General features: G+C 37.9%; 1 protein-coding gene across 6 annotated transcripts in view; it reads left to right on the plus strand.

Moving 5' to 3' along the window:
* LOC119777076 (AP-1 complex subunit sigma-2) overlaps nt 1-11,966 on the plus strand; it is a 45,481-nt gene extending 33,515 nt beyond the window's left edge. The window contains exons 6-8 of one of the 6 annotated variants that reach the window (XM_038275843.1): nt 1,249-1,311; nt 6,132-6,140; nt 10,648-11,966. In XM_038275843.1, coding sequence (XP_038131771.1) covers nt 1,249-1,301 — 53 coding nt within the window. In that variant the 3' untranslated portion in view covers nt 1,302-1,311; nt 6,132-6,140; nt 10,648-11,966. Of the gene's footprint in view, nt 1-1,248; nt 1,312-3,856; nt 5,003-6,131; nt 6,141-10,647 lie in introns of those variants that run through there. The other 5 variants (XM_038275845.1, XM_038275844.1, XM_038275846.1 and 2 more) reach the window with 5 other exon arrangements.
* The last annotated feature ends 4,066 nt before the right edge of the window (nt 11,967-16,032 follow it).

The raw sequence follows: 16,032 nt of genomic DNA on the forward strand, positions 1-16,032 counted from the left end.
ACAACACATGAATTGGCGCTATACAGTTCACCAGATCATCCAGTGAAATTGATTCAAAGTTTTTCATCTAAGAAAAAGTAGTTGATTGCATCGACTCATTGACTCGAAGGCAATCCCTCACACTAAGCATGCTTGTAGCGACAGTGGAGAGGAAAAACTCCCTTTTAACAGGAAGAATCCTCCAGCAGAACCAGGCTCAGTGTGAGCGGCCATCTGCTGAGGCCGACTCAGCAACTGAGCAGATACAAAAAGCAGTCGTAAAAGGCGGCCCCGTCCAGGAAACGCACAGCCAGGCAGACGAGCTCAGAGCCAGCTCCCATGCCAGAGGATGAAGAGAGCACATCCAGCCAGTCACAGTCAGAGAAACAGGACTACACTTAAAAAAAGTCTGATCTCCAACATCTATAAACAAAGGTGTTGATGGCAGCAGCACAGATAATATTTACCTCCAGGATGGAGACAAAGCAACCCTCGAAGTTGAAAATCAGGCTTCCTTTCTCAGGCTGCACTGAGACTACAATTTACGCTTTTTATTGAGTAAACAACAATGCATAAAATTTAGAACCAGAACAAAATCAATTATGCAACAAAGACCCAAGCTCATTAGCTATATATTATTTTTATTGGGATCTGTTCTCTTGTTGTAGTTGTTTTACAATCAAAGCAGCAATCAGACCAAATTAAAAGAAGACCTCCTGTGGTGAAGCTGCTGCAAGTTATACAAGGAGAAAACAATTGAACTCCGTTTGACAGAGCAGCGGAGTAATCAGGGTACACAGCTGGAGCTTTTAAAGAGCTAGTTTTACAGTGGAGTTACACAAGACGAATAGAAACCCAGCAGAACTCTGAGCCGTGCATCAGTGCAGGGGCAGGTGGGGGGTTTATTTTGTATTTTGGGACTCGTTGCCTTGTTTTTCTAGGCATTAGTAAGGGCCCAGTAATTAGATTGAAAACATACCACAGAGGATTTAGCGTAAGCTATTTTGATAAGTTTATAATGAAATTTTTCTCAGGATCTGACCCTTACTTTGGAGCCAGCAAGCAGATCCTGTTCTTTAGGATTAACAAAGCCTCAGAAAATTGATTGGTCTGCTCACTTCTGCGTGGAAGGCACATGATAGGTTGAACCGAAATGTTGCTGCTGCAGTTGAGCCTTTATGCTTGAGCATTTTCTGTAGACATGTCATAGATTAGGTTGGTAGATTTAATCCAACAGTCATTGTCCTTATAAACATGTTTGCCTCACAGGTGTGATGGTCCCAAATATGGCATCAGAAGCTTCTGGTCTTTTCCAGAATTAGGCCAGCTAAGGTGACTACTTTGTGTCTGTGGATATAGGCTAACTGTAAAGCTAGAGCCTGTAGCTTTGTTTTTGTTGTGTCTAAATATTTCTGTGCACAGTTTTATGAATGTGTGTGTAGCTCAGTGAAACAGTTTTCCTAGTGCCCTCCCTGGTTTCTAGTGTCCTCAATGTTGGCACTGTGCAAAAAAACTGTTTTGTGTTCATTTATGTTTTTGTTACTTCTTAACAAAAATGTATGAACAAGTTTAGATTCGCTTTGCACAACGTTTTGACTTGAGATACATTCACTGACAGCCTCAGATAGTGAAACGCTGCAAAAGGTAAGTGTTGGTACAGTTTTACTGTTTGATTTCACATAAATCCCCCACTGTTTATGATGTCATCGCTTCATATTTTGTGACATTACAAACACAAACCTCCGTACAGTGTCTGGATTTTATTTTGATGGGCCAAAAGTGAAGGGGGAGGAAAATTATGCTTTTATTTTTTTTTATAATTATTTCTTTTGGGGGGGGCAAAGACACAGCTTGGGTGGAAAAATAGGTCAGCAGGACAGCTTCTAGCCTTGCATTCCACAAAATCAACTTTAATAAAGTAGATTATTATTATTAGAGACCAGTAGGAATGCCTTGTTGCACAATAAGAGTAGCCAACACATTGAGCATCTTGGAAAAGGTGGTTTATTCATTGCCTAGACTGAACTTTTTCATCAAAGGTTAAATAGCCATGCTGTATTGCTTTTATTCTTATTTTTTGTGCGGATGAGATGGTTATGTTTAGCCTCGTGAGACCATCCTGATCTCGCGAGCTTTCAAGATTTCACTTGCTAATCAGTCTGGAGACTCTCCGTTGAAGAACATTTGGAGCCGTTCACCAAACGAACGTCCAATCAGCGTTGGCTTTGAGGCGGGTTGAGGTGTGACGCAACGAGAAGCGCGACAGTTCAGTCTAAAGAACATGGCGGCTTCAGCCGATGAAACTAGCGTAAGCATGGCTATCGAGCAAGTTTTATCGGAATTACAGAGTATTTCTTCACTGAAAGAAGAGCAAAACACTGCTCTGGAGGCTTTTCTCAGAGGAAAAGATGTTTTTGCTCTTCTCCCGACTGGTTTCGGGAAGAGTAGCCTGGCTGTTAGTACGTCATATGCTTCCTTGATCTGATTGGTTTATTTGGCCCGTCTATCACCAACATAGGCCAATCAGCTAACCAGTATCTTCGGCCCTTCCCAAAATTACTTCAACCGAAGGTTTCCAGATGGATATGCGGAGCAAATCTATCTGCCGGAGTCAGGTTAGGTTACGTTAGCTAACATAACTGGATGATAAATTAATTTGTTCCCTTGCTGTATCATTTTTATATAAGTAGATATGATTTCTTTATTTTTGTTCCCAGTTTAGTTTTTCTGCATATTTTGGATTTGTTTTTGTTTTGTTTTCCTCTTTGTTTGCTTAAATATATCAATAGTTTTTATATATTATCCAGATTTTAATAGCAAGAAAAATCAAAGTGCTCTAGTCATATATGATTCAGTTTTGTCTTTAGTCTTACGGCGTATCTAAATATTGTGACATTTTAGTCATTTTATTCCAAAAGAAACTCAGTTACCTTTAAAGCAAAGCTGCTTCTTACCGTCTGGCCAGTTTCACGTCTTAACAAAGTCCGATACCCCTCGAGGCTAAAAAAAAAAAAATGATTTTAACGACAAAAATTAGCTTAAAAAGAACACTTGCTGTGCCTCTGCAGATCAGCTGCTAATACAGCCAATTTATCTTACGAGTTGGAATCATCGCACTCTGCCTCACATCCCCCCTCCCTGATGGGAGAAAGTGGGCGTTTGTTTGCGGTGCAGGCACAGCGGGGTCAACATAGGTGCTGCCAGGGAGGCTTAAATCAGAAGTTATTAGGGTTACTTAGACATGCGTTGAGTGAAATATGACTCTGTGCATCACTTTAATGAAATAATAACATTCTGGCATTGTCAAAAGCTTAAAAATGTTGATTTTTCATGATACAGGCCCTTTAAAAAATATCAACATATAATCTTTAGTCCATGTTATCCAGCTGAAATGGAACTGTTGAGATTATATTCATGTACAAGAAATGGTCTAGTCAAAGTCTAGTACTAAATCTAATTAAAAATTTAATAACAATCCTAAACAAATCCTGATGATTGAAGCTCTCTGTTCAGTTTGACTTGGCTTAAGATACTTGCTAAGAATAGACCAATCATTTTGTAGATGTGCAGAGTTAGAAATGTCCCAAAGTTTGCTGATTTAATCTTTAGTTTTGATTCTATAAACTATTAATTTAAGGGGTTTGGGGGAAAGATTTTAGAGAATATGTTTGGTTTTTCCTTCTGTCTCAATGTTGGTCCGTCACATAAAATCCCAATAAGATGCAGTGAGGGCTGTGGTTGTAACTTATGTGAATGATGCGTTTTCTTCACCTGCTGCTCTATCCTGCATGTCCGGCTGCTGAAGAAGCTGCTATGGAGGCTTTTACCACTGAGTGTTACTTTGTTGTTCTAAGCTGTGTGCATTTCTCTCCCTCAGCCCCGTCATGAGTACTTTAATGTGCCTGTGTACTGATTGGCTGCCATCTGCTGCTGCTGCTGCTGTCCAACCCTGCATGCTGAGCTTCTCAGTGCCTGGCACCTCTCTTTCTGCCCCCTGAGCACCTGAAAGTAAATCTGGGGGGTCGTCTCAGTTTGTCGAAGTATGGTCCAGGATGTAAACCACTGGTGAAATTCTGTGGTGACACTGTGGACCAGATCTTTTTAAGGACCTAGAAAGCATTGCTTTTAAATCAAACTGCAGATTGAACCGTTAATGTTTATTTTGATGCATTATCCCATGTCTGTCATTCGTCTGCTATATTTTATATTTTATTTTTATTTCCAGCTCATTTATCAGATGTTTATGACTGTAAAGTAGTAAATTATCATCCTGTGTCATCGTGGTCAATTTGTTTGTTAGATCTTTTTGACCAAAAGTTGCTCTTAGTTTTGCTTAATTTGTGTTTGAGATGCTAAAAAAGCTCTGAATAGAAGACAAAGCAAAAAGGAATTAATTTATGTAAAGTTAACAAACTAATCACACTCTTCAATCAGGGTGGAAAATTTTAAGCATTTATTTTAGTTTAAATAAGACACATAAGCTTATATGTTTTTCTAGATGATTGTCCTGTCCTGGCTCTGTGGGGAAAGCCTGCCCCCTGCTGTAGAGACGAAGAACACTTTACTTTACTGTAAACATAGACTATCCCAACAGTAATTGTTAGTATATCCTCAGATGGTTCATTTTCTGTTTTTATCTTAATTAATTTTTGTGTTCTGTTAGAAGATTTTATTCTGACTTTGCATTTTATTTTGTCTAAATTGTGCTCTGTGTCATGGCGACAATGAGTTTTATAATAAATCATTTATAATAAATAATAGATATAAATGTATAATTAAGTGCTTTTAGATAAATAGTTATAATAATACTAATAACAAATGTATTTTGCAATGAATAAATAAATGCAGATTGAGCATTATTCTCAATGGAGTGTATCATTACTAAAGGTTTCTACAGTCTAAATATAAGAAGCATGTTTGGACCATCATGATAAATCAAGGGTTGCAATAATTTAGTTTTTTGTTTGTTTTGTTAAAATAAATATTTCTAACCATTAAGCAGTGGTATTGTTCCTATAAGTTTTGGAATTTTAACGTGCATTTTCCAGGTTGTGGGTTAATAAAACACACAGGCAGATGTTTCCTGATGTAATTTGATCTGATTTTGTTTTTATGTGTGCGTCAGAAACAAACCGAATCATTTCAAACAATAAGAAACTGACTTGAATGGATACATATACTGTGGAAGTTAAAGGTGGTATCATCATTCCCTTAGTATAAAACAGTTTACTAGATGGCTACCAGAATCAGATGGATCTATATGTAGATTATATAAGATTGCATGTGAAAACAAAGATTAACTTTGACTAGGGCACAAAATGTCTACAACTATACGTTCTTATCTAAACCATTTGATTGTAGTTCTGACTGTAATATTTGGCAGGATTGTTCTGCTGGAAGAGGACCCTCCTTCAGTCTAAAAACCTTTTCAGCCTCTAACAGCTTTCCTCCCAGGATTGTCCAGACTTTAGCTCCATCCAGCTTCCCATAGTCTCTAACAGACCTCTATTCTTCTCCCTGCTGCAGACAGCCGTCCACACAGCATGATGCTATCCCCACCGTGTTTCCTTGTAGTGATGATGTCAACATGCTGATGTCCAGCATCAATTTTCCGTGCCAATATTTTCTGTTTGGTCTCTTCTTTCCAGAGTCTTCCTCCACTTGTTGTTCCCCCATACTTTGCTTATTGCAAACTGTGAACAAATCAATTTATTTCTTAATAGCTACTTTGTTCTTGATGATTTTGTGTAATCTTATTTAAGTAAACTGTTAAAAGTTTTTCTGTCAACTTATTCTCCTGCAGCTCCTCCAAAGTTACCATGGGCTTCCTAGCTGCCTCTCCAATCAATGTTTTCCTTTCATCTAGTGTTGGTGGGGGTTGATGGGGTATGAATGCATAACATGTTGCATGTTCAGTTACTGGAGTGAGGAGTATTGCCATAACTTTTAGAAAAAATTCTTGCCTTTTTGGAGCATATGTCTCCCAGCTTAACATTCATCTTTTCAGCTTTTTGCATTAAAGATATGTGCAGACTTTACAGATGCACCTCTGCTGAAATGTCTAGTTTGTTTCTCTCTGTGTGAAGATGATTTTCTGTCTTACTGCTCTGATGAATTTTCTCTCTTTACCTTGGTGCTGAACCCTGGTTTAGGATGCCAAAGTAAGTCTCTCTCCTTATTTTTTATTTTTTTTTATTTGCCACAAACTAGGACCGGTCCATATAGCTTAAAAATCTAATCTCCGATTTTTTTCATACCAAATCTGGTTTATTTTTTTCTCACTTATGTCGATAATGAAAATGAAAAAATGTACATATATTGCTTTCAAAACCTAGTTTGGATTTCAATCATCCCCTCTGGAAGGTGACATTAATTTAAAAAGCAAAGACATTTAAGCAGTGACATTTGCTTGTTAAATAATCGTATTTTACAGTAAACAATGAAAATATGACACATGAAATGTTTGCAGGTAGGGGTATCACACAATGAGCTAGTTTATCAGACATGATAACAATACATAAACTGAATTGAATTGACTAAGTACACATCTAAGGGCTATGGAAGCCCAATGAATTGGTAAAATAATTTTTTTTTTCTTAAACGAACCCATATGACTTCCTAGACAATGTGAAGACAGCTCTGCAGAGTAACATTAACTTCTGACATCTCTACTTCATCTCTGGAACTATTAAATAATTATTTATTTAGAAAATAAGACCAAAGTTTGTCTGCTTTATGCCTGGTGACTTTAATTGACATAACAACCCGGGTTCGACCTGTATGCGGGCTCCCTGTGCCAGTTATTCTTTTCATTTAGACAGAAACATGACTGTAGATCACGGGTTTGCCCCCTCTACCATCCAAAGAACCATTATTGCTCTTAGTCCACTTATTAAAACACCTTTAGAGCTCTAAATAAAAAATCTACTTTTAAAAAAACCTTTATAAAGAAAATTCAAATCGTATGTGATATTTGTCATACAATTTAAAGTCAGCATTATATTTTTTTGTTTTAAATGAAGGAAAAGCGTAAATTTTAAAAAGAAAAAATAGGATGGAAACATTAGAAATATTGAAATATTTTTGTAGAATAAAAGTCCATGGTTTCTATGACGAGTAGAAAATTGGATCTAAGAAATTATTGCTATTACATTTTAGTGTCATTCGGTGAAATGCAATGCAATTATTCTCCATTTCTCATTACAGTAAATCCTTTTTATTTAACATTATAATTTTTTATCATGTTAAACTAAAGAGCCTTTGTGGAAAGTCTAAAGAGCCACAGGTTGCAGTATAAGTAATATCTGCATGATACCAACTTCTAATTAGGAGTAGTAAAACAATTATCCCAGCTGTTGAGCACAGTGGTTTAGAAAGACGATGATATTAGCAAGGAGGAAGTAAGATAGATAGTTTAAATAAAGTTTACTGGATGAATGCCAGAACAAAGGTGAAAGAAGAAAAGTAATGAGCAGGCAATGATATCACACTGCAAAAGAGGTAAAATAGGCCTTTTGTGTTATAAAAGGTTATATATGTCTAGAACAGGGGTCACCAACATGGTGCCCACAGGCACCAGGTAGCCCCCAAGGACCACATGTGGTACCCTCAAGCCTGTTCTAAAACTAGCATAACCTTCCAGTGAGCTGCCTCTAAAAGGTTATTTTAGTCTGTTGCTTTACTTTTGTAATCACACTGACACTTCTACAGATTTAAAAATGAGAATATTTAAATTAAATAAAGCATTGCAAATATGTTTGCAATGCTTTATTTGAGTGATCAAATCTAGAACAGACGATGATCAATTAAAACATTACTTAAAGTGTCTGGTTGGATAAAATGGATCAATAACTAATGAAGAGCCTGAAATACAGATCAGGCGGTACCTTTTCTACTAAAGCTGTGTCACTTGATGAAACTTAGAGCTGTTCTTATGCAAAATAAGATTCTCTATTTCAAGAGATCTTCTTTAATGTTTACCAGGGTCAGCCTCTACTGACAGATTCTTTCTATAAACCTTTTGGTTCAAAATATAATATGAAACTTTTTTACTACTGGCCTATTGAGTCTGGGAAAAAAAAAACTTTTTGTTTCACTCGTCCTGATGCAGAGTTCATGTGATGAATGGGAATACACCTAATACCCGCTAACAGGACAGATCCAGAAACATTTTATCTTAAGGAATGGTGATGTTTTAAATGTTACAGAAACACCAACCCACTCTAATTCAATCATTTAAGTAATAAGATACATACATCTCCTCCTGTCTTCATCCAAACCACAGAGTCTGGCTATGTGTTGTTTATATAAAACATTTAAAACTGATTCATGTGAGTTTAGTTTTATAAAAAGTGTGGCCTAGAATAAGCTGTGCAGGTTGTGTTACATCTACAGTGCTTTCTTCCCCTCGTGCTTCTACATGGTTTGTCACATCATAGCCATCATAGTCACTTTAATGCCCCCAAAGAAAGTCTAGTGCAAGTAAATGCTTTAAGGGTTCACTTAAATGCTTGATGTTCTATTATGAAACAAACAGCATTTTGGAGACTTGGGAGCGAACACAAAGAACAGGTCGACTAAAGCAAGGGTAGCTTTTAATAATATCCTAAGCTTTGAATAACTCTTTAAACTATCATAATATTGACAGAGTCATGTCAAGCTCAGGACTTAAGGATCCAGTATTCTAAGCAGACAAACAGGTTTCTCAAAACATTTATTGAAAACTGATACAGGGTGAGCGGGGTCGGCATCTTATGCTACTAATAGACCGCACGCGATAGAAGCAGCCAAAAAGTGCCTACTTCTTTATTTTCTATGCGTATACATATTAAGGTATGACGCGCCTCAAGTGCATCTTTGGCCTTCCTAAAGCTCGTCCAGAAAAGTGTGTCCAGATGAGTCAGATGCTTTTGCTCCTCCTGTATTCAATGGCAGAGAGCGGCTTTGCTAGGTTTACTGTTTTAAGTGGGTAAAAAGTAGTTTTATTATGTTTTTAAGTGAGAAAGTCAATCTGAAAACATCACTTGTGCAGTCATTTTATAAAGATTACAATCCTGCCTTACAATATTATTTCCCTCTTGGACCAGCACAAAATCCCTGTACACTGGAAAACCCCAGCAACAGTTGCCTCTTGACTGGTTGCCTCTTTGGGCTTTTCTGCTAATGTTTAAGGCGGCTGGAAGGCGGTTTTGATGTACTTAATCCAAACTGCTGGGGCCAGCATAACAAAAGCGACTATATTTTGCAAGCAGGTTTCGACATTTTAATTTTGGTGTTAATAAACTGTTTCAGAGGAGAGACTGTAGTTCTCTGCATCAGCAGTGCTGTGTCTGTCTCCCTGCCAGCTCCCAGATCAGCTTCTCTGATTGGTTGATGAGGCACTTTGAGCAGCAAAAGTAAAATTTTTACAACTCCAGCAGCTGCTGTTTGTGAAGCGCGTCACGCAGATACTCAGAAGCTCATGAGGTGCTGCTTCAGATGCTTCGATGCCTCAAGATGCGCTGCTCCTGCTGCTCGAAACACACTGCAGGACCTTTTGATGCACCTTGATGTGCGTCAACCATTGACTTTGCATGTAAAACAGCTGCTATTGCTGCCACTATCGCGTTTGGTCTGAACAAAGCATAAGGCAGGAACCTCTGCAAGAAGAGACAATATGTCAGTAACCACGTCTTTCTGGAAGTTAATGATAAAGAATGTGCGAGTCACTAACCTGGTCTTATAGTTCAGTCCAAATGCTCAGGAGTCAGGGCCAGAAGGTCAGCATTAGATCCGGAGAGGTGATGAGGGAGAATCCAGGATGGAGTTGGGTCACAGTTCCAGGTAGAGTACTCAAACCGGCAGAGATCCAGCAGGAGTCAAAAGACAGATCAGGCAAACAGATCAGACAGGAACAGGCAGGCTCAATCAATCAAAACCCAGGAACGCTAGAATAAGTTTCACCAGTGGCTCGAAATATCTGCACTGATGACTGGTCTGATGGCGGGTTAAATAGAGACTAATGCAGTTGCATCAGATAAGCAGGGAATGAGAACTGGGCAAAGCTATGCAGATGTGTGAAATTAGTTATCAGACCAGGCATCAGTGCCAAGATCATGACAGACAAACCAACAAAGGCATGGCTCTCCATCTAAACTGACAGACTGGGTAAGGAGAGGATTAGTCAAGGAACAAGCCAAGAAATGTAGAATAATTTTGGAGGAAACTTTATGTAAAGATCCACTGTCCCGGAGGAAGAATTTAAACAGGACCACTAATATTTCATTGACAGGTGGTAGAAAATTTTACTTCTAATGGATTAAGTGATGGTGGCAGCATCATAAAGATGGTGGTAGAGGTTCGCCTTTGGGTTGGATTGGCCCGGTCTTGTCAGAATTTGGGAATTTGTAGCTAAATTTACATATATTACTATGGTCTCTTTGATATGTTGAAGGTTCTTCTTTAACATATCAATGATTTTAAATACATGTCACACATTTTAGAGGTGAATTTTAAACCACCTTCCTTTTATGTCAAAGCTATCCTGTTGTTTTATGTTGGTTTATAAATAAAATCCTAGAAAATGACATCAAAGTTGGTGGTTGTGACGTGGCAAAACATGGAAATAGTTCACAGGGCATCGTACCTGTCTGGATGGTGTTGACTGACTTGTGGTTCTTCCCCCCACAGGATGCAGAGACGCCCCGCAGTGTGCTGGAGGAAATTGGACTCACATAAACATGGTCTCCATCACCGCCACCTTGCTTCGGCCTCAGACCCCGTCCTGTGCTGGCTACGGTTCCAAGACGACCACATAATGACCGTTTTGCCATGTTTACTAGTTTTCTACTTTTATTTTTTCCATACTTTGTTATGTCAGTGGTCGGAGCGATTATATAAAAGGTGAAATAGGCAAATAATGATAATAACTATATGTTTTCTGTCAAACAATTGAAAAAACTGTGTCATATTATTAAAAGGGAAGTCAAAGGTATTACGTTAGAACCAAAGAGTATAGCTTCATCACTGGGAAGTCATTTTCAGCCTATATTTTTACAATGAAGATCTGTGTAAATTAAAATGTACTGTTTCAGCTGAAATAAGAGACTTAGACTTTAGACATAGAAAGATTTATTTAATCATTTTGTATACAAGAGTGTATACAAAAAGAAATTTCATTTAAAACAGCTCTAGACAATTTCATTTTTCCAATAAATAAAAGCTGCGTTAGTTTACAAACTCACACCACTCTGATCAGTTTAACTTTGGCTCTACATACAGTAGATTTAAAATAAAATGCCTTAAACCACTGAATAATATTTATTATTTAGAACTTATTCAATTTATATGGCATCAATGTAGCAGGTTAAGATATTTCGTGTAAAGGCCAAGAAAATGAGCTGACTGTTGTTTTTCATTGAATGTATACAGCTACAGCACTTTTCATTCATTTTGTATTATATGATGGAAAATCAGCGACATTCAGTGGCTGCTTTCATTTCAGAAATAAGGGAATCAATTGTTAAATAATCTCTCATTGCAGATACTGAATTAGGGAGTAAAAAAATCCAACAAAGCAGGAAGTTTAGCAGTTTTTTTGCCACATGCTGCAAGAAGTTAAAGAAAGAAAGTTGAAATTGAACTAACATGAAGATATAATTTAATTAATAGATCGATGTTAACGTAAACCTTCATCTCCTCCAGATTAATGGGCTGTATGCCCAGCTCCATTGCTTCCTGAACTTCAGCTGCCCCTTTGTGTCTTTTATTACTTGACAAACTAATTCATTCAGGTGTGTCTGGCCAATGTCGTCATGGTTACTGAGGTCAGACACACCTGGATAAATCAGTCAGTCCAGTGATGAAAGACAGGAAACAAAGGGCCTGTCCCAATCGGTGGCTACTCCCTCGCTCTACCCACTTCTAACTCGGTTTGCATGTGCTCGTGGGGGGCTGACATATTAAAGGGGAACACCATTTTTTTGCATTGGCCCCTTGATTTTACGTTATTACATCATGTTCTTCTCACCCATAGGAGTTTTGTGTCATTTGGAGCCGTTCTGAAGATATACCGTTAGGTTATATCCAGGTAATGTCTTCCTATGGGCAACTACTTGAGGGCACAAACTAAAGTTCATAATTTATTCTTTATGGTACGCCAGCATTCATAACATGTAGGCGAATCACTGTTCCCCAGACATCCGCGGCTATATTTTTTATATTTATATTTTTTAAAACAAAGTGCCGCGTGTATGAGGTCATCCGTCATACGCTCTACCCCTTCTATTCGTTCGGCTAGCTAATATGAATCGTTCAATTCCATTTGGAGAGCGAGATCATCTGTGGTAGCAGCACTAGACATCTTCCAGGCATGTGAGTAATACTAGCAGCAGTTCAGCGGACAGGATGAATGAATGGTAGACGGCGCGCGCGGATGACGTCATACACACTACGCTTTGTTTTTTAAAAGATATAAATATAAATATTGGCGTACCATAAAGAATAAATTATGAACAGTTAAGTTTGTGCCTTCAAGTAGTTGCCCATAGGGAGACGATACTTGGATATAACCTATATATCTTCAGAACAGCTCCAAATGACACAAAACTAATATGGGTGAGTAAAACATGATGTAATAACATAAAATCAAGGGACCAATGTTAAAAACAAATGTGTTCCCCTTTAAGTCCCGTCTGAAACATACAAGTGAGGGTGGGTTCTAATAGCCTCTTGAGACCATCCTGATCTCGCGAGCTTTCAAGGTTTCACTCGCAGATCAGTCTGGCTACTCGTTAAAGAAAATTTGGAGCCGTTCACCAAACGAACGTCCAATCAGCGTTGGCTTTGAGGCGGGTTGAGGTGTGACGCAACGAGAAGTGCGACAGTTCAGTCTAAAAAACATGCCGGCTTCAGCCGATGAAACTAGCGTTAGCGTGGCTACCGAGCAAGTTTTATCGGAATTACAGAGTATTTCTTCACTGAAAGAAGAGCAAAACACTGCTCTGGAGGCTTTTCTCAGAGGAACAGATGTTTTTGCTCTTCTCCCGACTGGTTTCGGTAAGAGTAGCCTGGCTTGTGGTTGTGTTTTCGTCGTCGGTCTGTTAGTACGTCATATGCTTCGTTGATCTGATTGGTTTATTTGGCCCGTCTATCACCAACATAGGCCAATCAGCTAACCAGTATTTTCGCCCCTTCCCAAAATTACTTCAACGGAAGGTTTCCAGATGGATATGCAGAGCAAATCCATCTGGCGGAGTCAGGTTGGGGTTCTAAGGCCCTCCACAGCGAGTGAGGATCTGCCTCCCACTCAAGCAGCAGGTGAAACGCCAAACTGTGGGCGGCATGGAGGACAGGACGTAACTTCCACATACAGTATGTGTAAGAAACTCCTTATAAACTAATATTAATTCACATCGGCTATAGAAACCTTGCTGTTTAAGGGGCAATTGTTTAAAAAAGTTATCTCACTGTTTGTTACAAATGAAGTCCTAACTGAAAACTTTAAAAAATGTGGCCCTAATTAAATATTTTCTTTGCTCTATTTAAGTAACCTTGATGTTGTGATTTATCATTGCAGGGTACATCGGCTAAACTCAACAGCACACATTTAGTCACCTGTTGATGCAAGCATACGGTGCAAGAATTGGAAAAAACTACTGAGGTCCACTGAAATATTTTATAAAATAACACAAATATATACAAAATGTTCTGTACATAAAAAAAAGAAGAAAAAAAAACATGTTGCATTAATTTAATGGATTGAAACATTATAGATCGAAACCAAACATCCTTAAAGTCTTTACAAATTCCACATAATTTGATTCAATAGATGCTGTAAATAATTTCTAATTAGGACAATAAAAATAGAATGAACATGGGACCTCTATAATGTCTTTGTTGCTTCTGAATTAATCATTTTCATGGTCATTGTTTAAAGAAGTGAATTGTTGCTTCAGTAGGAACAATGATGCTCTGTTACATTCTTTAGCCTCCAACGGTTAAAGGATCCAGAGGTTCGTCCTGTTTCTCTCCTCTCTGCCTCTCAGGTCAGCTGGGATCACAGCTGGTCAGAGGGCTGATGAGAAGAGGGGGGCAGGAGGGAGACGAGTGGACCTGTCTACAGAGCTTTTTAACCTCTTGACGCCCATTGTTGTCATTTTGCAACAATCACTTTGTATTACGTACACCCAAGATTGCATTCCCCCAGTACCAGTTATTATTACACATTCGGTGTGGACATAGGAACCTTTGGAAAGCTCTTGTTTCCATTACAACTGGTACCTAATCGTGTGTGTGCTATCATCGGCTATTATAAATGTCACAAATCTGCAAACCTACAATTGTGTTTGTTGAAAGATTTAAAAAAACAGTTTGGCAATGAGTTAAAGGGAAATAACTTTTTTTGCAATCTCAGGCTGTGTCCTTTTATGGATAAAGTTTGAAATACGACATTTCTTTCACTCCTCTTACCCATTGTGATCCTTTTACTGGAGGAGGGATCCTTAATTCCCACAAACAATATCTGCAAAATGAGTTTTGACGCGGTATTAAACTCTTGATCAACAACAGGGTGACAAAAATCATCTAAACTCATCTAAAGACCAACGATTAAATCCTTTTTTTTAAAACTGAATTAATTTAAAAAAGAGTCTTTTAGTGATATTCTAATTTATTAAGATGCACGATTTCACAGTAACAATGAATGTTAATCAATCAGAGGAATAAGGATGATTTTTACCAAATGAATAAATGATGACACACTGTGGAAAATATAAACTGCCTACGGAAAACTGTGATCATAGAAAAAAAGTTCAGTAGTCATATTAATAAAAATCAGTAGAACCGTAATAAAGCTTCACAGTATGGAAAGTGCTTTTATGCATTTATCCTGTTATTCTTAACCATTAATTCAGGAAGAAAAAAAAATTTAAATAAAACATAAAATGCCTTGGACGCAGGACTGTAATGATTATCTTATAAATTTCCATCCTTCTGTGTATCCTGTCTGATTTTATAAGCAGGTTAAACTTAAATTCTGCTATTTACTTTATTTCCTCTAACTCCTGATTGGTGTTTTTCTTCTCCGGGACTTTATGTGACTTAAAGTCTATGTGTTGTGTTTATAGTGAAATAAAACCTGTGCAGTGCTCAGTGGGAAACTGTTTGAATGTTGTCTTTTTTTTTTCTTTTCTTCTTACAGTCAGTCATTAATTCGCTGTAATAGACATGTTTCCACTCAGTTGTCCTTTCTTCATTTCTAGCAATGCATCAGTTTTACAGGGAGATTAAAATTTGTGATGTAAGATGGCTGATGGAAAATTCTCTAACAATATTTAGTTGATGAAAAACAAATGAATAAAACATAAATTTAAAGTAGAGCTAACATTCAATTGTGTGAGGTCTTTTTTACATTGTAGGATCTCAGGGAAACAGAATAATTGTGTGTGGAAGGTTACATTATGGAATATTTTCGGAATTCACACAGGATCTAATATATGTATAGCAACCAACACTACAGAGACTTTTCCCTTCAGAGTTTATTTGTAGTTGTTGGTTACCGTGCCATGGACGAGGCTTTTAAAGTCTTTTCTTTGTCAATAGGGTTTGAAGTCAGGGCTTTAGCAGAGACGTAATGTTTGTCTGCTTTCTTTCATGTAAAACTGGTTTGGCTACAATGTTCAGGAACAATCCAGGAACCATTAAGGCTCAAAACAATCAAAAAACAGAAGATGACCGAAACCAGTGTCAGTCTCCACAGAAGAGTCAGTTTAACATCAGCATGGACTAAGGCAGCCAACCAGGATGGAAGCTTCTCTTTCAAAATCAAAAATGTTTTGTGGAAAAACCCTTTAAAGGAGGCAGAAGAGACAAAGTTTGAGCCATTTGACTACAGTATAAAAGTATGATTTAAGAAGTCAAGTTTAATATTTCTAAACTGGGAAAGCTATACTATGTCAGGCATGGTGGTGGCAGCATCCTGCTGAGGGATTGTTGGCTGCCAAACCTTCTGGTGCTGTTTATAAATGGGGGTTCTTCCTACCAATTCCTTCACATTATATCTAATAAAGCAGACTA

The sequence above is a fragment of the Cyprinodon tularosa genome, unplaced genomic scaffold (assembly GCF_016077235.1).
Source record: "Cyprinodon tularosa strain WSP-4 unplaced genomic scaffold, ASM1607723v1 ctg98, whole genome shotgun sequence".
Classification (NCBI taxonomy): Eukaryota; Metazoa; Chordata; class Actinopteri; order Cyprinodontiformes; family Cyprinodontidae; genus Cyprinodon; species Cyprinodon tularosa.